Source organism: Canis lupus, chromosome 27 (genome assembly GCF_011100685.1).
Source record: "Canis lupus familiaris isolate Mischka breed German Shepherd chromosome 27, alternate assembly UU_Cfam_GSD_1.0, whole genome shotgun sequence".
Taxonomy (NCBI): Eukaryota; Metazoa; Chordata; class Mammalia; order Carnivora; family Canidae; genus Canis; species Canis lupus.
In genome coordinates, this window is record NC_049248.1 from 23,554,152 (window position 1) to 23,578,070 (window position 23,919).

Genomic DNA, 23,919 nt, shown 5'->3' on the forward strand with positions numbered 1-23,919 from the left:
GGATAATAGTAAATTTTTCCTTTCTTAAGTCACCTTCAGAAGCATGGGATTTTATCATGTGAAGGTGTAGAATAAGTACACTGTACTTAAAAACCCGATCACTGAGTCCATGGCTAAAATGATGCTTTTCATAAGGATTAATTGAGTGCAATCTTTTATCTGTTTCTATTCAGCATATGTACTGTATATCTGCTATGCATCTGAGGACAGCTGCCATTCTATTTACAGCATTATCTAAAAATGGCAACATTAAATCTATCCTCCATCTCTTTGAGATCTTTTTCAACCACAGAATCATCTCAGATGTTCTGCTTTTAGAGCAAAATATATGAGGTGTGAATGTGTGTAACAGTAAAAGACTAACAGGCAGAAATCCACAATGGAGGAATTATCCACTGGGGGTTGATAAAACTTTCCTCCTTTTCCTATCTCAAGAAAAGCTAGGGGAGGCAACTCAAGAACATCAGGAGGCAAATTAAAGAGGTAGCAAACCCTGCCCTTAGACCCCTATCAGGAGTCTAAGAGCCTAAATATTGATTTTTCAGCTCTGTTGCTGACGATAGTGATTCTGAACATAGACTGGAAAACACAGCAGAGGTGTGTGCTGATAACACTCCCCAGTACTGTATCACATTCCACATCTTTTTTGAAAAGGAAAGTTAAAATTAATCTTTCAGCTATTGTAGGAGAGAGGAAAAAGCTGTGACCATGCTAATTATTTACTGTAACTCTCCACAGTATACATCTTAACACAAATCCTCAGTCAATATCCCTGACAGCTATTATTACGAGAGGCAAGAACCTGATTTTACACACGAACAAATAATATTGACCATTCTGACCACTCGGAACAACTTGGGAAAATTTATTCTCCTTTACCTGTTCTACTACTCAAAATTTCAAATTTCAAAACAAACTCCTTTGTCTTTACCAAGCTTAATGTCCATTTTTAAAATCAATGTGGCAACCAGAAAGACTGGACAAGAGAGCAGCCCTTTCATAGCAAGGATCAACTATATCTGGGAAAAAAAATTAAAACTTCATTTAAATCCTTCCTTTAAGACGATAATTTGCTCATCATGGCACTGATCGTGTAAGTACTGGAGCCATCATTCTGAAAGTACTTTGCAACTTGGAAGTAATGCAGTAAATTGGTTGGGGGTAGAGCCAGACTGCCTATGTTCAAATGCCAATGCTATCATTTACCAGTTTTGTGACCCTGGGCAAGATAGATAATATGTAGTGACTTATTTATGTGGCTTCAAGGAATATTGAGTTAGTATGTGTAAAGTGATTGGAATAGTACATTCCATGTAGAGAGAAATCAAAATATGTTACTTATTTTCATTATTAAAATAGTTCTGATGCTTAAAATGCTCAAAACTTAAAGATACAGTAATTGGTTTCAACATTTCTCAAATGGAGATGGGGAGAAGATCCACACAAGAAGAGATTTTATAAAAGAAATTGCAATGATTTATTCACTACATGATGCTTTCTCACCTAGCTATTTCCTTGGAAGAAATCTACACGTCTGAACTTTACATGGCCACAAAGGCCTCCATTTCAAAACACAAGTCTATTAAAAAAGGTATGTTCTGTGGATCATCCAATATATTCTCTACAATGTCTAAAGCAGGTAAATATACAAATGTTTTTGTCTATCAACCTCTAAATTATTTTTATTTAATTAAACAAAATAGCTAAAGGACCATAAGAATGACATTTAGCACAACAGGTGGTACATATATGTTCCCATTTTAACAAATGGTAACTCAATAAGGGAGACAAGAATCATAGTGAAACACTCACCCTACATCCGTCATTGGCATTTTCAATTATTTCACAAGTTAGGTCAAGTGAAGCTGAAATTACTAGTTATCAAATTTTCACTAATATGAAATTTGAAGTTTTAAAAGAAAAATCAATGTTATTCCAAAAAGCCAACCCCATTAACACAAACTTTTTACTGTACATTTTACTCTAAAATTTGTATTATCATCACTCATCAAATCATTTTTTAAAATCTTGGAGGAGCAATTTAAGTATACACCAATAGTCTATTTGAAACACGAGCTGGGTGCCTGGGTGGTTCAGTCCATTAAGTGTCTGTCTTTGGCTCAGGTCATGATCTCAGGGTCCTGGGATCCTGGGATGGAGCCCTGTATTAGGCTCCTTGCTCAGCTGAGAGCCTGCCTCTCCCTCTGCATCTGCCTCTCCCCCAGTTCATACTCTCTGTTGCTCTCTCCTCTCACTCTTCCTCAAATAAAAAATAAAATCTTTAAAAAAATAGGAAACAGGAGCTAAAAGTTAAAGAATTGGAAGTGGAAATACAGGTTAAACCTCTTCAAAGAAAATCTAATGCATGGGATCCCTGGGTGGCGCAGCGGTTTAGCGCCTGCCTTTGGCCCAGGGCGTGATCCTGGAGACCCGGGATCGAATCCCACGTCGGGCTCCCGGTGCATGGAGCCTGCTTCTCCCTCTGCCTGTGTCTCTGCCTCTCTCTCTCTCTCTCTCTGTGACTATCATAAATAAATAAATAAATAGTTAAAAAAAAAAAAAAAGAAAATCTAATGCATAATTTTTGCAAGATGCCAAAATCATCAAATCATACATGTTATTAACCTTAGGTGTTTGCCTACTGACAAGAGTTCCAGGGCGTCTCTCTCGAAAGGACTATAAAGCTTTCAAAATATAGGTATGAAAAGTGGTAAATCCACACTTTTATTACCACTAAGACAGGAAAGTATGTTTTCAAGAACTAGTATTAAAATTTAACCACAACAAAATATTTAAGGAAATTCTAATTGTATGTGCATGATATGTATGAATATTGTATTTAATATGTAAAATTCATTAAACCTAAGAGTATTAGTAAAATTAAAATAAATATGCCCAGAAAAACAGAATAAAAACAGCACATACACATTTATACAGTTATTGTCTTTTGCTGAAGATAATAATTTTGCTTCATTACAAAGATCCCAGTCCTAGGAGATCATTTTCTGCCATTAGCAACTACATTTCCTAGATTCTAATTTTCATTTGGATTATAGAGGTCTATCTTTCATATAACTTATTTTCAAGGACCATTCACAAAAAAAAAAAAAAAATACTTTGTAAATTTATCTGCTTTGTTAGCCATCAGCAGTAACTTTATTATTTATGCCAAGACAGATTAACATGGTGGTCTTGGTTCTGCCACCAATCACCTTATTTCCCAGTTCTGAGCCTCAGATCAGTTATATTTGAAATCAGAGTGTTGAAATGGATCATCTCAGTGTATTTATGCTTGAAAATGTTATAATTAAGTTACCTTTTCCATAGAGGAGTTTAACCAAAATTCAGCTTTATAGCAGAAGAGATGGTTGAAATGTGCTCCCCAAACCCACAGAAAAGCAAATACAAAGCAGAAAGTTGCCTTAATATTTTTTAAGAAAAAAGTCACATTCCTTGGTCTATTTTGGCCAGAAAGTGTACATCTATTCACTTCTATCTGTCTATATCTCAGATGAAAAAACAGAGGCTCTGAAAGATTATGCGATATACCCAAGATTTAAAGCTAGCAATTGGTAAAGCTGGGGTTCAAACTCAAGACTTTTCTCACTATGAGGTTTGAATGCTTCCCTTCTCAGGAAAAAATTCATTGAGAACATAACTAAGAGGCAACTCTATTGCTAAATCTATTAAATTGTTCACTGATGGGAAAGTCTCCATCACTGTCTACATTTCTTAAGCAAGTTCAAGAACGTAATCTACATCTTTGACAGGGAAGTTAAATTCAAGTATTCCATATAAGCTGCTTATGACTGGCCAGAGGCAGGAATTAAGGTAAAAAACTTGGTACTTGATAACACATTTTGTGATGAAAATGGTACCTCTTAAAAATTAGACAGATAGGTGGGCTTTGGCAACAGTGACCAAGTAGAAAAAGGAATCAAAACAATGTACATTATGGTGCTTTTCTAACAGGACTTCAAGATCTTCTCTGATTACCAGGGGGAAATTATTCCACTCTTTCCACTTGGCTTAGGGTTTCCTTGAAGTCTCATGATGATGTTGCCTTGCCCCAGAAATCTTCAAAGATGGGCAGATTGAAAACACTGAGCAAGCAAGTATGCTCAGTGTAACATCTTACTATGTATATTCCAAATGTCCTCACTGTATTTTATTCTAGTTTTCAGCACAGATCTGGATCTGAATTTTGGTTCTACCACTTACTAGTGCTATCAGTTGAAGTCAAAATAATAAATCTCTCACTTTAGGTTCTTTTCCATTAAAGATGGATACTGCTGGGAAGCTCATGAAATTGTTGTGAGAAGTCAAATTAGATATATATATATATATATATATATATATAATGAGCACAGTGCCTATCACATGAGAAGCTCCCAGTAAAAGTCAGGTGTTATCATTATTATGATCAAAAAGCAATAGGATATTAGAACTTATATTTTTTATAAAACCCAGATAGGATACTGTTCCTAGTATTAATTAGATAGGGGAAAAAATTACACCTAAAAAGTTACATACAAAATTTAGGAAATGCATAATGTTTTCTTAAAGGGAAAAAAATATACACACACACTGTCTGACCCACCAATTATTATTTAAAAAAGAATTTAAAAATGTGTATTTCTTAATAGAAGCTTGGAAGGTCTAGATGCATTCAACAGTGGTTATATGTGAATAAAATTTAATTTGCTTCTCTTTTACTCAACAGTGTTTTCTAAATCTACAATGATTATGCATTTTGCAATAAAATATTGCATTTTTAATTTTCTTAAATAACTATATTCATACTTCAAAAAATAAAATAAAAATTTTAAAAAGTCTATATGAAAACAGAAAGTCAGGTAGTAAAATATCAGAAGTTAATGTCCTGATACTATTTATGATCTACTGCATAATTAAAGGAGGCCTGGGGATCCCTGGGTGGTGCAGCGGTTTGGCGCCTGCCTTTGGCCCAGGGCGCGATCCTGGAGACCCGGGATCGAATCCCACATCAGGCTCCCAGTGCATGGAGCCTGCTTCTCCCTCTGTCTGTGTCTCTGCCTCTCTCTCTCTCTCTCTCTGTGACTATCATAAATAAATAAAAAAATAAAAAAAAATTAAAAAAAAATAAAGGAGGCCTGAAGATCAAGGTGATTATCCTCAGATGGCTAAAATGGTGCTTAAGCCTTTGTCGTAAGCAAAGCAGATGACAAGATATTCTAACACTATATATTTGGAAAGTCCAGGGTAAATCTATAATACATTTTAATATTCAATATTCATTAGTTTTTAATGGTTTTTCATGGGTGAAATGTTATAAACTCAACTTTTAGCACCAAAAAATGCACTATTTGGTTGATAGTATACACTTGTGTCTGGCTTATTATCTACTCAAAGAAGTTGGCCACTGTGAAATGGGATGTTTCTACAAAAATAATTGGAAAAAGTAGTAAAATTCTTGTCAGTTGGACTGAAGAAAAAATGTACCTTTGAAACATGCTTTCTGAAGCAATCAACAAGTAATATTCTTTTTGAAGGCAATCAATCATAGAAGTTAACTTGATAAAAGGAGTCACTTGGATAAAGATGAACTGTTTGTCTTAATTTGGTTACTAAAGAGGGATGGACATCCATTTAAAGGTTGTAATGTTGTAATGAATATTGAATTCTTTGATGTTTTGAATGTAAAGATGATCACGCCCGGAAAACTAAGGAGGGGAGAGGAATCATAGAAGTGGGAAATTTGCAGTTCATTTTGCAGCCCTATCCTTGAAAATGTAGCAGTGCCCCTCATCATCTTCCTGAAACTCAGTGACCTCTCAAGGTTCTGCCCACATTAGACCTTCTTTGTGAATTATGCAGACCAGCTGCATGCCTTGTTCTCTCTATAAATTTCCCTAAAAGTTTACCTCTTTCATTATCAATCAGTATTGTTTTCTATATAACTCAACCTACAGTTGAAATACTAGCTTCTTGCTCTTTAAATGTGAACAAGGCTGGGCAGCCCGGGTGGCTCAGCGGTTTAGCACCACCTTTAGCCTAAGGCGTGATCCTGGAAACCCACTGCATGAAGCCAGCTTCTCCCTCTGCCTGTCTCTGCCTCTCTCTCTCTCTCTCTCTCTCTCTCTCTCCCCTCTCTGTGTATCCTCATGAATAAATAAATAAAATCTTTTAAAGATAAAATAAATGTGAACAAGGGCATGGTCTATCATGTCCAGTGTCACAATATGGGGTTATTCAGAAGTACCAGTTAGAATACAAGATTGAGGCCTAAATAGTTGCTTGGAGCAACATTTAATCTTTCTTGATTGTTGGCAACATAAATTAAAATTTAAAGTAACAGCAATGAGAATTGTAGGAACAGAATATGTACCAAAATATCATAAGGGAAATGCTCAACTTGTGATCTTTATGGATCATGGAATCTGGAATACACAGTGAAGGATCAGATTCTAGCAGGGCTATTGGTACAGATAAGCATAGGTGTTCATAGATGTCATGAGAATGAATGGGAATGGAAAGAGAGGCAGGCATGAGCTCTGGAGAAAAGAGACATTAAGGAGAGGTCAGAAATATAGCAGCCAATAGTAATGACTCAGAAAAAAATGCTTGGATGGGCAGAAGAGAACAGGGAAAGGACAATGCCTCAAAAGTCAAGAGAGGTTAAAAGGTCTCAGAGAGATATGAAGTCAGTTAGCACTGCAAAGAGAACACAGAATCTGCATAGTAGGAAGGCACCAGTGTTCTTTACTAGAGTAGTAGAAGTGACATGATATTAGTGGAATATTGATCATGGTGGGGAGGGGAGAGTAGGGAAGAAATTGAAGAAAATATTATAGAAAATAGATTGCCTTCAAGGTGCTAGGATATATATAGAAAGAGAGTCACAAGGCATTATTTGAGTTTATTTGAGCTTTTAAGTGTCATGGTTTAGCTCCTCTTCCTGGAAGAGAAGCTTTCCTCTGTGTCCCAACAAACACTCTGTTAAATCTCGAAATATGAACTATTACTAGCACTATTTCCTGTACATTTTCTGCAGTCACCAGAAAGACCCCTCTGTTCTCTGCACTGTCCCTCAACCAATTAATGGAGATGTCGTATTATCTTCCATATGTTCCCTCCCACTCTCTTATGGAAAAAGAACATCCTTCCCTTTTGAAGAATACATTCCAAGTTAATTTGACTGGAGCCAGCCACCTCCACTTCAAATCACGGAGGCATTTAGCTAAGGGAAACTCAATAGAAGCATGCCATCTCCCTGGCCACAGTGAGTGATTCAAGAAGGGCACAGAATCTTAAATGGGCCAGTCATAAGAAACTTCCTGGGCCAAAAAAAAAAAAAAAAAATGCACTCTTTTCTCTGGAAATACTAGTTTAAAAAGTGTCATAGCCTAGAGCTGCTTCTGTAAGAAGAAAGCTGCCTGTGCATAAAGCTACGGAGATGAGAAGAGCAGAGTAATGGGAAGAGGAAAGTGTACTCTGTCCTGATATTAGTAAGTGTCATTTCCTGAACTACCTAGTTATATGAGCCAATAAATCTTCTCTTTGGCTAAGTTATTTCAAATTGGGTCTTTATCATTTGTAATAAAAGATTCCCAATACCATTCACATCTCACTAATCATATGTTCCTGAATATTGCAGGGATCTGTACTAAGGAAATCTCTCTATTCCACTAGATTATACATTTCTTGAGGGCAGGAATGATATCTATCCACCATAATGCTTTACACATAGTACCTGTTCAATAAATATTTACTAAAACAAACCAGCAAAATCAGGTCCTTCAGAGCATGCCATCAAGAGCTCAAATTTAAAAACTTGGCAATTGAATGAGATAACAATGAATAATACATAGTTATCTGGTTTGCTGCTCTATTTCACCTCCATCTATCTAACAAGACTATCCTAAACATCCTTATTCCTGTGCCAGTCCTAACTCAACCTCCTCTTCTTCATATTCATATTATAAACTATATTTACAAACCTGGAACTTATCTATCGTTTATCAGTTTTTTTGAGAAGACTAAAATTGCACTCAGAACAAGAATAAGGGAAAATTCATTGCTACACATGGCCCTTGAAATCAGGAAATATATGTGTAGCATGATGCCCTTGCACATACTACCTGTTCGATAAATGTCTATTAAGTAAGGTAATATCCTAGTTGGGGGCAATTTGAAATTTTAGTCAGAATAAATCTGAGTCAAATTTAGACAACTGACTAAATGCAGAAGAAGACAAAGGGAAGAAGTAAAAGATGAAAAAAGTCTTTATTGGCTTGGACAGCCATATTCTGCTACTGGCCAGGGTCCTAATGCCGGCTCTTTCTTGTAGTGTGTGTTTTATGAATCCCTAGAGATTCACCTTGCTGTGGTTTTTAAGCACTGGCAATGCCATATATGAGGACCAGTGGACCCGTCAGTTCCTAGATCAGATCATCAGACTCTAGTCATTTGGCTAAGACTGTCTTCCTCTTAGCAGGAAATTCTTCAGAGCGGGGGTAGGAGTGAGGAGAGAAGCAGTGACTGGAGACATCATAATTAGCTCCCTTCTGGGATTCACATATGACCTCCAGGAAACCACAGCTTTTTCCTACTAGTTGTAGAAATGGGGCTTATTCCCACTGCATCCCTGTCCATTGATCCTGGCCTCTTACCTTCTGACTTTTGCAACGCTCATATCAGCTACCAGGACCTATGCCCCCCCACACAGGCCAGGCTACACACCAACCTCCCTGAGTGGTTCCCTGCCATCCTGTCCACTTTGTGGGAACAGGAGAAAAGAATAGGGGAGAATGAGAGCAACATCTCAGCTGTCTTAATTCTCTCCACTGGAATTCTCACTATCATACTCTCTTCATCAATCTTATTATAGTCTTCCTTCCTCCTCCCCTCACACATCCTCTCTAGGTGAATGAGAGGTGAACTGTAAAATAAAGAAATAAATATACAAACAAATGAGATTTCTCAATCTCCTAGCAAATCTCATATAGATGGTTTGACCCACGATATTCTTGGTCCTTTGGAACCCCACTGCAGCTCTGATACAATTCATAAAGTCAAATGTAACAACCTATTATAAAAGGGAAATTATTGCATGTTCTGATTTTTTAAAAAATCATGACTTTGCTATGATTTGGGCCATGTCCCATAGAGTTCATGGATCCATGCTTTATCAAACAACCAGTTGAGGTTGCAAGTCGGGCAAGAATTCATATTGTCAGAAAGTCCCATTTACTTTTATCCACTGGTAGGGCTGGGTTGAGAACCTAGGATTTATTTCCCAATCCAGAGTCCCTCTCCTGACACTTTGATAGAAGGACCAATAATTTCCTAATATAACCCTGGAAGCAGAGAAATCATCAAAAATGAAAAAAAAAATCCCTCCTTCTGTCCTTCTGTATAAAACAAATAATCCTCTATATCATCCTACACTGCATGTGCGATAAGAGGCTCCATCCTCTCTTGTATCATATTTGGTATTCATGCAATCCGTCTCCTCCTACAGTCCACCTAATCTTATGAAACATAATTCTTTTCTCTCTTCCTCCTCCCTACACAAACTAAATTCCTGATTCTCCTGAAGTATGTGCAAACTATTACACTAACCTTCTTTTAAAGCAAGAATCATACTTCAGCCTAAAACAGCAATTGGACAAGTGTGTTTACTATTTTATATTATGAGCTTGGTTTTAGCACCTTTTATGACAAAAGTGTTGATTCTTTCCCCCTTTATAAAGTGGCTGTGGCACTCTGTGGCGGCATGCTACAGGCACAAGTTCATGGTAAGTTCAGAGGAAAGGAATGTTCAAAGAAAACCGAACCCAAAGCATTGTGGGTAGTGATATGGAAAGTTGACAAAACAATGATAAACAATGGGGGGAAAAAGAAATAATTAAGTGTTCTGAAGCACTGTATCAGCATTTTATGCATTGTTAACTTTTTTTAGGAAACTGTTTTATTGTGGGTGGTTTCATGGAGAGATACTAACCCAGTCTGTTGAAATACCCCTCTGCATGTATAATGATTATAAAACTTTTTTAATAAAAAAGAAAATGGGCAAATATGTCTGCCTGAGATAAGACTTTCTGAACCAAAATATAATACATGGAAATCCTTTCTTGAAGTGCTTTGTGGATTTAAGGAGGTAGGAAACTTAAAACAGTAGAGTTATAGTAAACACATAAGTCTAAACAAGGTGTGAAAAATTGAACTATATGCTGCAAAGCAAGAATAAAAGTAACAGAAAAAGGTCCTATATGCTACAAAGCAAGAATAAAAATAACTAACAGAAAAAGGTAAATACTTTATAGACACAAAGGTACTTCTGAGAAACAATTTAAGCTGCTAAGATCTGTCAGACACATTTTAAATAATGTTGGAATGCAATCCTATATAAATCATAATTCAGTCTATATTCACTGTCTTGTTACATCCATTTCAATATAGATTACGTCCTTTTGTTCATACTAATTTAGTTTCTGAAATTATTTTGGGTACCAGGGATTTGTGAGCGGACAAACACATAAAACTACCTGAACCCATAAACATTACATTCTAGTGAGCAAAGAATACAATAAACACAGTACATATGGTATAGTAGAAGATGGTACATATAAGGAGAAAAATATAGCAAAGAAGACAGATGTATTGTCATAATGTCAGGGCAAGGGTGAGGGGTCTGCTGTTTTATAGTTTAAAAGTCAGAAGAGGAGAAAATAATGACAGGATCACAAATGATCAGACTTAAAGGAGATAAGAGAGTAAGCATTCACTTAACTGAGGAGTGTGTAAGCAAAGAGCAAATTCAAAGGTCCTGAGGTGGGAGTTGCCCCAGTAAGTTAGACAAATATGAAGAAAGCTCGTGTGGATGATGGGGAGGAAGCAAGAGGTGAGATGGTTCATAATGGGTTCAAGAGGTAACTAGGGAATGGGAAAGGTCAGAGCATCATAAGTATTACCAAAACTTGGCTCCTATTCTGAGGGAGATGGGAAGCCATCTACAATACATGGAAGTTTTCTACAAAATGACTTGATCTAAGATATCACATGCTAACCATTTATTTCCAGAAGTACTTACAATGTACAATTTTTTAAACCTTTTAATTTTATGGTGTGTTTTTTAAAACATCTTTTAGGCCTCAAAACCTAGAATGATAAAATGGAACCAGGAAATAAAGACAGAAGTGAGAATACTGTAACATGGTTACTATGATATCACTTTCATTCGATGAATACCTGAGATGCTAATGAATTCAGTGATTTTCATCATATCCTACTAAAAAGCACAGATTGAATCCATAGTACCAGCCAATAAGTGTAATCTGCCTCAGCATACCAAACCAATTTGATTCTATCATATCTTAGAGAGACAATTTACTTCTTTACATAAACCAGGTTCCTACAAAGAAAGGACATACATTGTTGATATCATTCAAGTGTCTGTTTTGTTCAGTACATGTCAGATGCTAGAACAAGAATGAGTTGTCATAGTTTTAGAGATGTTTGATAAAGAAGTACTGCTAGCTGAAGGAAGGATAATATCTCCTGGCAGGCCAAAATGCACAATAATCAGTATTGACTCAAATTAGATGTTATTGTGCATCATCAATAGAGCAGGTTGAGACTTGAGTTTCCTTTGTGGGAACAACTGTTTTGAAAGAACAAGAAAAAAAAACAGCTTTTTCAACACCCATTTTAATATAGTGATACTTACAACAGGTGCAAAAATGTACTGCTTTCTTGTGAACCATGAATAAAGGATTTGGTCAGTAAATCCTTAGATTGTTATTGTATATAATGCTAATACTCAGAAGTTTGAGGAGCTTCCAGAAACCTGCAGTCTTTAAACTAGTGTTTAACAAGGAGGTAGATGTGAGGGAGGTGGGAGGAATTGAGCTAGTTCTGGATATGAGGTTGCTGATATTTCAAGGATCTCTAAGCTCATTTTATATTTCAATGCTATCTCCTTCTTGAAATACCTACAGGATACAAGAAGAAGGAACTATTCTCTTTAAATGGAGTAATAGGGGTCTGTGAAACCTAATTGTTAGGATCTTAGCCAAATTAGTTAACGGTGTATTTCAAAGTCTGAATAGAAAAAACTTATTCCTATTAAGCATTCAATTATATGCCAGGTCACTGTATTTGTGTGTGTGTGTGTGTGTGTGTGTGTGTGTTTGCAAGTGTATTATGAAGAAACCAAAGGATATATTCAGGGTAGATATAGGAGCTTGGGCAAGAATGGGAGTACAACAATTTGAAGGTGAATACAAATGGCATAGAAGTAGAAAGTTAGCAACGTGACATAACATTTATACCAATTTACCTGTAGAAGATGCTGTTGTGTACTATTCATTTACCCAACAACTAAAGATCTTCCCTTCAGTTAAAAGCACTCACTACCCCAGTTGCCGGCAGCAATGAATGCTAACAGCTCACAGCTGAGCCCCTCTCTGGGCTCTGCCTCGCTGGAGGCTAAACTCCTCCCCAGGGGAAGCAAATGTCTAATGACCACTAAATAAGGAGATACAAAGGCCAGCCTCCTACCTCAATTCAGGACAGCTCTGAATGGTCAACCCAGCTCTAGAGCTCCCCATAGGATTGGCTGCATCCTTTGCAGCAACTGCATCTCAACTCAACCTCTCCATCTGCCCATCCTGCTTCTCTCACCCCTCATAGGTATTGTTCCCAAGAGCACACAACAATAAACCTCATAGATGCAAATGTCAGAGGCTCAGAGTATGTTTCCAAAGGAAGCAACCCAAAGACAACACCATAGCAAAAATAAATACTAGATGGTAACACTCCCCACCATCTGAAAGAATTGAGATTAAAACGTAGTAACTGATTCTACTGGGTACCTCCATAGGCTAATATTAGTTTCTAGCCAATTCCCATTATAACTGGAAGCAAATCACAAGTACTCACACTGTTACATTTAAGTTAGTTAAAACGATAATGAATCATAGACTTAAATGAGGAATTGTTAATTAGTGAGTGATTTTATAGGAACTATAAAGTACTATATAGCTCATGTAAGCTATCTGGTGGTCAGATCTGCATGGTATCAAATATGTCTGATTAACAGCATATGTCTTAACTTAGTAAAACATTACATTTGTTTGAGAAGCTTGTTAAATATTTTTTAATTATGTAATTGTGTATGAGCCCAAAGAGAGTAAAAAAAAAAAAAAAACTGGCAAAAAGAAAAATAATTTCATAGCAACAGACTACTGAGTTTCATGCAGATCCAGAGACTCTAAAATGGAGTATTAAAAAAACGGCTTTTGAACATTAAGACTAGGAAATAAAGATCATAAGGAGTCAGAATGGGTTAAAGTGGTAACACAAAGAATGTATCAGCTACACCACATCTGAGTGTCAATTAAGATACCTCCTGATGATTTCGTTGAGGTCAAGACAGAGTTATAAGCTGAAAAATAATATAAGTAGCTAAGGTTATAAAATGTCGAACAACTATATCCAGAGAGAACTGAAACCTTAATTGACAGTTGGAAGGAAAAAATTTGATGGCTCCAAGTTTTGCTTCTATATCTCTTATCTTGTCCTGGTGATCTATAAAGGAATGGTTGCACACAGGGAGGGCTTGGATTTATAGGCTACACGCAAGTGTTGATGGAAACAGGACTGGCTTTATTTTCTCAGGAGAAAATTCATTATAACAAGCACAAGAAGTTAACTAAAGAATTATTATACAATCTTAATCAGAATGGTCCAATGCAATCCTATAAAAGCACAACACAAGGGCTTTACAGACTATGGGGACCTCAAAGTAAGTATTACTCAGAAGACATTAACTGGGCCTTTTGCAGCCAACATTAACAAATATATATTGAGCTTCTTACATATGCTAGGAACTGCTTTATGCACTGAAGATACAGCTATGAACAAGAGATACAAGACCTTGTTGCATTCCAGTGGTGGAAGAAACCAAAAAATAACAAACAGCTAAGAAATTATTATGAAAATATCCCATCATGATGATTGCTAAAAGAAAATAAAACATGGCACTATGATAGGGAGAAACTGAAGCTACCTTTGATTGAATTCAAGAAAAGTCCTCCCTGAGAAGGTGTCATTTGAGCCAAGATCTGAACAGCAAAGATAAATCAGCCATTTGAAAGTATGAGGGAAGAACATTCCAGGCAGAGAGAACCAAAGTTAAAAAAGCCTCATATAGAAAAGCTTGGAAAGGATAATCATGTGGCTAAAATATACTGAATGAGAGCTCTAAAGGCTAAGAGTTGAGATCAGAGACATAAGCAAGAGTCAGATCAGGTAAAGCTTTGTGCATTGAAACATGGAGGGTTTCCAAACAAACATAACAGATTTGTTTGGAAAGATCACTCTAGCTGCTATTCAAAGAACCAAATACAGTGCACATGGAGGTGGTTAGAATGAAAGTTCAGAGACCAAATAAGAAGCTATTGCTATAGTAGGCAAGAGATGATAGTAACAGGCAGCTCTAAAATGGTGAAATTTAATAAGGACAATCATAAGGTTTGTTTTTATACCCACAACCCTCTCCCGCAAAAAACAATAGTGCAGTATAAAATAGGAGATTCATGAGTTAAAGCTGCACGATTTTAGAAGAACAGGGAAAACGGTGCCTGGCTGGCTCAGTTGGTTAAGCATCTGCCTTCGGTTCAGGTCATGCTCCCAGAGTCCTGGGATTGAGCCCTGCATAAGGCTCCCTGCTCAACGGGGTGCCTCCTTCTCCTTCTCTTACTTCCCCTGCTTGCGTGTTCTCTCTCTCTTTCTCTCTCTCTGTCAAATAAATATATAAAATATCTTTTAAAAAATAAAAGAACAGGGAAAAGCAAAACGGTGGGGTTCTGTCAAAGGGACATAGAGCCTAACATGCAAAAACTTCCATTGGCCAAAACTGGAACAATTTGAAAATATATATATATATATATATATATATATATATATATATATATATATATACACAGTGTATTGAATTATAATCCAAAGTATCAAATAAGTATCCATGAGTCCATACTATATAAATAAATGATTAGATAAATGGAAGAAACTGACAAATCTCCCATATAGAATTCCAAATAATTTATGTAAATACTCTGCTTCAAAGAGATGAATTAACTCCTTATCCCTTGAGTGTGAGCTGCTCTTCCAAAGAGTGAAATATAGAAAGATAAGTAACCTCACAATAGAGAAACCATGGCCAGGTGATCAAGGATTAGTGTCAGTGATAAGTCAAGTGGACAGAATGTGCCCTGGAAATAGTAAGAATGAAATTTCACCTTTGTGATCTTCTTCCCCAAAACCCATAAACCCAGTCCAACCATAAAAAAAAAAAAAAAAAATAGACAACAACAAATTGAGAGACACTCTACAAAATACCTGACTGTCAAGGTCATAGAAAACAAAGAAAATATGAGAAACTGTTATAATTCAAAAGAAAGTAATGAGACATGACAACTAAATGCAATATGTATCTTGGATGAGATCCTGGAACAGAAAAAGGACATTTCCCTAAAACCCAAGGAAATACAAATAAAATATAGAGTCAACAGCAAAGTACCCAATGTTGGTTACTTAGTTGTGCTGAGCATATCATAGTAATATAAAATGCAAACAATAGGGGAAACTGGATGGAGAAAATATGGAAACACTGTACTATCTTTCAGCTTTACAATCTAAAACTATTATAAAGCATATTATTTTATTTTAAAAAAAAAGCATACGGACCTTGGATTGTTTCCCATCAACATAAATATGGCATCTATAAATTGGAAACCAGAGACTTCTTCCACTCAGTGTCTTTGAAACACAGCCATAGTACTATGCTGAACACCGTGATGCAAAAGAAATGCTCTAGAAACAAGAGTTAACCAGAATGGACATAGGACTTAAAGTCATGTAACATGAGAAACAACTAAAAGTGTTGGGTATGCTTAACCTAGGAAACAAGAAAGGCACAATAGCTATCTCAAAATAAATGAGAGTTTACTATAAAGAGTGAAGATTAGACCCTCTTCTAAGTCTGAAACTGCAGAATTTGGTAAAAATGAAGAAAAGAATATGAGTGGGAAAATATTCAAAAAAAAAGGAAGAACATTATAAATCTAGAATTTTCTACCCTGGGAGGAAAACCCATGCCTTTCCAACAATGAGTATTCAGGCTTCTTCTGGAAATACATTTGTCCAGAAGTTGTAAAGGAGAGGAGTATTTGAACTCCAGAAGACTTTCTAGATATTCAATATGAAAACTGAATGTCTTCCCACTTCTCTATCAGCATTTAATAAATGATAAGAAAACAGGTAGTACCCAAAACCATGGCTAAACTATAGTAATTTGTAAACTCTAGAAACTTTTAATTTTTTATTAACAAATTTATTTATTTATTTTACCTTTTAAAATGTATTTTAACTATAGGTAGATAGACCTTCTCAACTGTTAGTGGAATAACGTGGATATCCTTATATCGCCAGTACAGATTTAACTCTTGAATTCAAGATTCACCTATCCAATTATTTATTTGACCTCTCTAATAAAATGTCACTATACATTTCCAACTTCATATGTCCAGTACAAAACTTCTGATTTCCACCTAAACCTCCCTCAGTGTCATCAACAAATACCACCAATCTATACCTAATTTCCTTCGATTTATCCCATACATCCATTTCATTAGCAGTCCTTAAAAACCTGTGTGTTGCAGTCTCTTTGGCAGAACATTTATTAAAATTGGAACAATACAGAAATTAGCATGCCCTTACACAAATATGACACCCAAATTTGTGAAGCATTCCATATTTTTGCATGGTAACAGATGGTACCTGCTCTTGTAGTGAGCACAGCATAACATGTAAACTTGTTGAATCACTATGTTGTACACCTGAAACTAATGTAACATTGTACGCCAACTATATTTCAATTTAAAAACCCTGTATGTTCATCTGCCAACTTCTCTCCAACTTAACTACCACCCCTAGTCCAAACAAGTCCTTCCTAGACTATTGCAATCACTACCTAACTGGTCCCCCTGCTTCTACTCTTTCCCTTTGAAATGTATGCTCTACAAAGCAGTCAGAGACCATGCCCATGTGCACGCATGTGTGTGCGTGCGCGCGCACACACACAGTCAAGCTCTTCTTACAGAGTTAACCATGATGCTTTAAAAAAATTCTAACTCCTTACTCTGTGGTCTGGTTCTTGTCAATCTGAACTCTTACTATTTTCCTCCTTGCCAATGCTCCAACCACATGAGCCTTTTCTCTATTCCTCACAGCCTCAAATTCATTTCTCCCTTAGGGATATTGCACCAGCTGTTCTCTCCACCTAATATGTTATCCCCATGATCTTCAAACGTCTGGTTCCTTCTTGTTATTCTAAAATAGCCATTAAGGCACTCTTCACCACATCAGCCTATTTTATCTCTCTCTCTGCATAGTACTTATCACTAGTTGACATTGTCTTGTTGCCTTTGTTATGTTTGTGTTGCTTTTGTCTGTGAGTCATCTGAGAATAGGAGGTTTGTATACCTTATTTACAGCTAGTCTCAGCATCCAAAACAGAGCTCTGAATATAATAAGCAGTCAGTAAATATTCAATAAGTAATTTTAATGAGTGACGATGACATCTTGTATGACATGACATGAAATTGTCCTCAAGTGATCTTTTCTAATATTTGAAAAAATAAAACCAATCTTCTAAAATATAATCAACAGTTAAGATTAATACAATAAACATCAAATGATGCTTATCCATCAACTTTTTCTATATTCCCCAAATTCACCTTTGTACATTCCACTCTCTTTGCACTATTGCCTGACTGAAATATTATTTCTCCTGGAAGGTTCTCTAATGCCCAATACCATCTATGTAAATATTATAAACTGTGAAAATATCCATTTTTAAGACCCAATGCCAAATGTTACCTTCCTTCTGACACACTCTCTGATTAATATCTATCTTGTATGCACCCAAAATAATCTGCTTTTTTTTTAATACTTTGCTTTTTAATGACAACACTTATTTCCGTGAGAGGGCTGGGTATTAACAGGTAAGAGTTTCTCAAATTTTGTTCCTTAGAACACTAGGACTTGAGACAATGTGTACAATTCACATTAGCTTGGGAAACACTGCAAAATATACATACCTACTTTGGGGGATTCACAACACAGTGAAAGGATCTGGACAAAGTCCCATAGTAAGTAATGTGTGGGATGTAACTTTCTGTAACTCAACTTTTGTTTTCCATTATTTGATTACAGAATCATCAATTGTCTTATAAAGCAGATATCCATTAATATCTCACAGCAGATAGCCTGAGATATACCTGAGTAATGGTTAAGAGCATGGGTTTTGGAATTCGCTAAGTTGGAGGACTTCAATTTTAACCTGACCTCTAACAATTCTTAAAGGAGTGACTACAAGCAAATAACTAATTTCTTGGCTTCCATCTTACCATCTGAAATAGAGTTGAATAGGGCTATCACATAGGATAAGAATAAGGACGGAGTAAGAGTGGCAGGGTGGGGCAGCCTGGGTGACTCAGCAGTTTAGCGCCACCTTCGGCCCAGGTCCTGATCCTAGAGACTCAGGATCGAGTCCCATGTCGGGCTCCCTGCGTGGGGCCAGCTTCTCCCTCTGCCTGTGTCTCTGCCTCTCTCTCTCTCTCTCTCTCTCTCTCTCTCTCTCTCGGATAAATAAAATCTGAAAAAAATAAATAAATAAAGGTGCCTGGGACCTAGCAGCCACTCTATAAATGCCACTCCATTAGAATAACAATTTTTATCACTGTTGTACCTCAGTGAGGTCAGGAATTTTAGATGTTCACTTATGAATCTCCCACAAGAGACAGATACCACACAAAGAGACTTAATGCAAACTGCGGGCATACTTTAAGCAGAGTAGCTAGCACAAGAATGCCAGCCAGCACAAGGTCGGAAAAGCCTCAGGCCTCACACCATCCCTCTTGCCTAATAGAGGGCTTAATTTAAGATTCATGTTACCAGCCTTGTCTTCCAAGGCATTAGAGTTTACAACCCCTTACTCAGAAGTCCTCAATTAATGTTTGTCGAATTGCTTGATATCAATGGATTCTGACTTTCTTCAATTCTTATCCACAAGAAACTCCAACTCCACCTCAAAACAGCATGTGAATTCTTTAACATAGACCTCTTGCAAAAGAGTGATTCACTCAAGCAATCATTTATATGTTTAAAACCTAAGTTAGGAAGAAGGTAAAAGGTACAATTTAAAAAAGTTTTCAAATCTGATGTGCACTTCTCCCAATGGTCAACAAGATAAGTCCACAGTGCCTAAGAAACCCAGAGAATAAGGAGGTCCCTTGGGACTGGCTGTTAGTGCCAACTCCCAGAAGGTAGGGGCATTCTTGCATGGAGGGAACTACAACTGATGACCTCCAGAGGGCCATTTCACACTTGAGTTTCTATTAAATCATTGGAATTTAAAAAAGAGCTCTAAAAAGAACTTTAAGAGATCATCAAGGCCATCCCCCTGCCTGTTAGAATATTTTTATATCTCCAAGTTCAATGTTGAAGTGTGAAGGCTCAAGCTGCAAGAGAAATTGATGGGTTAGAGGGCAGGAAAGCTTAGGGGGAGAAAAGAGAAAGGAAAAGAAAAATCTGAGGATAAAGGAATTTATGCCCTCCCAATTAACCTTACCAAGGACCTCAAAATTCCCAAGGCAACCTTGATTCTACCTTTCTTTCTTTTGTTTTCAAATATGGAATTTTCCCCAGGACTAATGTTAGAATTGAGCATATTCTTCCTTTGATTTATGAGAACATTCAGGGAATATAAGGTCATGAAAGTTACCAAACCAGCTGGCTTCAATGCAAAGTAATTAAATAGAAAGTCTTAAAAACTTAAAATCCTTACTAGACTTGTTTCCGAAGAATGTTACATTTATCTTCCTTTATATTTCAAGTACTCATTCTTATATTTTTAAAATATTTAATCTAGATTTACATGAACCTTCCCCTGATGATAGCAATGGACCCAAATAAAAAAAAAATCTATAAAAAAGGAGAAATTAGAGCATCTGTATTTGTGGTTAAACTACTAGTGAACAACATTTCAGGAAATTCGTGGTTACAGTAATTAGATAACCATAAATGCCTGTTAGTTCAGAAAAGCAAAATTAAATGCTGGAGTTTTTTTTTTTTTTTTTTTTTTTTTCAAAAAAAAAAAAGCCACTACAATGTGAAACAAGCAGAAATAAAAAAACAAAAACAACAAACCCTGATTTCATAAAATGTTGAACAAAACTGCATACTTAAGTGGTTATGCTCTAAACATGAAAGCAATCTACTCAGAGTGGCATTAAGACGTGGGTTTTTAAAAAAGCTTCCCTATATTAGGTAAAATGACTATACCAAGAATTGTGCTATACTATTTATTTTTTAATTCCTTTGATATGATCCTTAAATTATACTTAATGATACCTTATCCACCAGGGCCCACCCAGAGGCTTTCATGACCCAAGCTAATACTGTCTTTTTTTTTTTTTTTTTTTTAAAGATTTTCTTTATTCATGAGAGACACAGAAAGAGAGAGAAAGAGGCAGAGACACAGGCAGAGGGAGAAGCAGGCTCCATGCAGGGAGCCTAATGTGGGACTCGATCCTGAGACCCCAGGATCACACCCTGGGCTGAAGGCAGGTGTTAAACCACTGAGCTACCCAGAGATGCTCTACTACTGTCTTTAAGACAAGTCGGATCCTTTGAAAAGCCTCTCAGGTTCTAGGTTTTATAATTCCTTTGTAGTATGCATATTCAGATACACATGGTTAGTAATTTTTCTAAGAAAAATGATGTCTGAAACTACACTCTTGCAGGTGTAATCCTGAGCACACTCACACAAGTAAATCACTCCTACATCCAGCAGCTAGAAAAGAGAGCCAATTTCTGGTAAATGGACATGATAGCCAATTAAAGGAAACCAAGTGGTAGCATGCCTAGATGGTGAAACATGAGCCAATTTTCTGTGACTTTTGCTTGCAGAACCAAGGCATGCTTTAATAGAGTGGCTTCAGATGTTGATACTCTATCAATGTCTGTATCTCTCTGATTGAGCGTGACATAATAGCTCTTTCCTTTTTGAAGGCCGAGTGTTTCCATTTTCTTGTATCCTATAGATATCCAAGAGCAAAGAGAGTTGCCACATTACATTTCTCCAAATAAAACCATGGGGTAGTCAAATTAATCTAATTATCTGTGACCCAATTTGATAATACTGCTAAAAGCAATGTTAGAAAGGACTTCTCTAGAGTATGCTCTTTGTTTTCTCATTCATTCTCTTGTTCTAATAATTTGGCTGAGAAAATACCCTTTCACACTGAAAATGCACCTGCTTCGATATTTTATGCATAAACTTGCACCATGAAAATATGTGCTCTATTTACTGGTATTTGGAAAATGTAATAATGAGACACTCAAATTGTCATCAGTTTAATAAAGGTCTGAAAAATTCTAAAGATTGATCCAGCATCATTTTCACATTTAACAATCCCACTCAAGCAAGTAATTCTCAGGTGACTAATAAAACAGGTTCAACTATTGGTTCAGCAAAGGTCAGAAATATCACTTGCTTGTAGCTCTTTTTATGAAGTTGGACACAGTGAGTTTTCAACTTGCTTCTTTCTTTTCTCACTTTGATCCACTCTTGATACTATTCACTTTGGTCTCTCACAGATAGAGACCTGTGGCAGGTTTTATGGTATTTTAGAAAATAATTTCATGTTCCATAAGTAACAGAGATGCACAATTCTTTATGGGAACCATTTCATTCCAATTTTTCCGATTATGAATTTACATGAAGCAAAAGACTACAAAAACCTCTATTTCTTTTCTTTTTTTTTCATTTCTTCTCCAATGTACTGTCATTCTGAATTTTTAATATTTATAATGAACAAAATTATATGCTTGGAATGCACCCTTCAACATAATGGTATTACAACTAAATATTTATTTGAATTATGTTTATGGTAATAATAACTAATGTGGGTTTTTTTTCACGACATAGGTTAAAAGTCTGCAGCCTCTAATTTGACAGGAACTCTATTATCACTTTCTGCAAAATTAGACAGGAAAGAATATTAAGACATCTAAAATCTGACACAAATAGAAATCACTTTTTCTCTCACTTTACTTTTTTTTTTTTAAACAAGAAAGATGATTATATGCTGCTCGACATTCCATTTTCAGGCCAACAAAGGGGATACAGAGGTTCAGTCTTTATCTTCTCCAATGAATAAGACCCTTGCGAGAATGCATTGGTATTTAATACATTAAACTTCTTCAGATGTAGAGAAAGAAGATAAAGTTAGCTTTATCTTCTTCATGGTCTTATCCATTCAGCTCTCTGTTTCAACTAACATAAAAATATCTTCACTGCAAGGTCCCAGCCCAGACGGCTAATCCACAGTACATCATCTGTGAAACACATATGATCCTCATACTTAAAAAACCACTAACTAAAGATGAGTGAACAGTATTGAGACAAGAAGAATTCCTCTACTCTAAACCAGAGCAGAACCTGAAGAAAAACAGTTTTTAAAATTTCAAAGTAAGGCTGATTTTCTCAGTGATTTGTGTGACTGCCTATTTGAATCTAAAAATGTCTCATAGTGTACTTGAGCACTTTTTGTTTTGGTCACAACTACAAACGGAACTAAAAGCCAAGGCTATTTTTCATGATGCCTTTGGAGAACTTTGTATGAGAGAGATCCTTTAGAAATAGTGCAAAAAAGTCTATCCTCCTACAAAGTTCAGTGAAGACTTTACAACAGAGTATTTTGATTCATTTCACTTTGGAAAATATACACTCATAGCCTATGCTCATAATAACACCCCCAATCCATCCAGAGATTCCAAAGTTTAGCATTTCCCCCAAAATATCTCTGAAAATAATAAAGATTGATATTCTGCTGAGTATAAGGCCATGACCCTGAGATGCTAGAAAACTAACCTCATGCAGTAGGGGCTGTGTCAACGGCCCCTCCAGGACTGAGGCACTCATTCTAGCTGCCAGGTGGTATGGCTGCTGCTAATTCCTAAGTGACTCCTCCTCAGGACCTGCTCCCAGGAGAAGGAAGGGGGCTGCCTTGCCCGGAGTCGTGGTCCTAGGAAGGGTTTAGAGTGACAGAGGCTAGGCACCCTTACCTCAGTCACCAAAAACTCCCAAGGGCCATGCAGTGCCCAAGCTCTCTGGGGATCTGATGAGGCCTGAATTGTAACTACATTTCAGTACAACCCCTCCAGAGGCCTGGTCCTGGGGCCTACTCCCTCACAGGTGTAGATCCAAGGAGCACTCCCAGTCTCCAATTCAGCACCTCAGGGAACCCTAACCCAAGAAGCATTACAATGAGAGGAGCTGGAGGGAATCCAGTTTCTATTATAATTCAACATTACTTCTTTTGTAAAGGTAAAGAAACCTCAGCCAAGAACAATGAAATAATTTGCATTGAATCTGTCTGTTACCGGTTCTTCTGCCTTTTCACTTACAGACAGGTGTTCTTTTATTAGAAATTGTTTTCCTGGGCAGCCCCGGGTGGCTCAGCAGTTTAGCGCCTGCCTTCAGCCCAGGGCGTGATCCTGGAGATCGAGTCCCACGTCAGGCTCTCTCCCTCTGCCTGTGTCTCTGCCTCTCTCTCTCTGTGTCTCTCATGAATGAATAAATAAAATGTTAAAAAAAAAAAAAAAGAAAAAAAGAATTGTTTTCCTCAGTGGACTTCACTTAACAAAATTACATTTGAGCTTAAATCTGGCCAAGTAACAGTTAACAGTTCTCTTTTTAGCCTCCCACATGCCACATGATATTTCTAGAAACTCTACCAAGGAAGGAGAATCAGCCTAATGGGTTGGAGGGATTCAGGAGATCAAGAAGGTTAAGGGGGAAACTAA

The 23,919-nt window shown here is 36.7% G+C and overlaps 2 protein-coding genes and 1 pseudogene across 12 annotated transcripts in view; 2 read left to right on the plus strand and 1 right to left on the minus strand.

Moving 5' to 3' along the window:
* SOX5 (SRY-box transcription factor 5) overlaps positions 1 to 23,919 on the minus strand; it is a 997,462-nt gene that overhangs the window by 868,358 nt on the left and 105,185 nt on the right. The window lies entirely within an intron of this gene.
* Positions 1 to 23,919, plus strand: part of LOC610488 (heterogeneous nuclear ribonucleoprotein A3-like) — a 91,932-nt gene that overhangs the window by 20,743 nt on the left and 47,270 nt on the right. Inside the window, exons 4-5 of the mRNA XM_038577914.1 lie at positions 1,508 to 1,591; positions 9,735 to 9,779. Of these exons, the coding sequence (XP_038433842.1) occupies positions 1,508 to 1,591; positions 9,735 to 9,779 (129 nt within the window). The remainder of the gene's footprint in view (positions 1 to 1,507; positions 1,592 to 9,734; positions 9,780 to 23,919) is intronic.
* LOC119866481 lies at positions 16,706 to 16,805 on the plus strand (annotated as a pseudogene).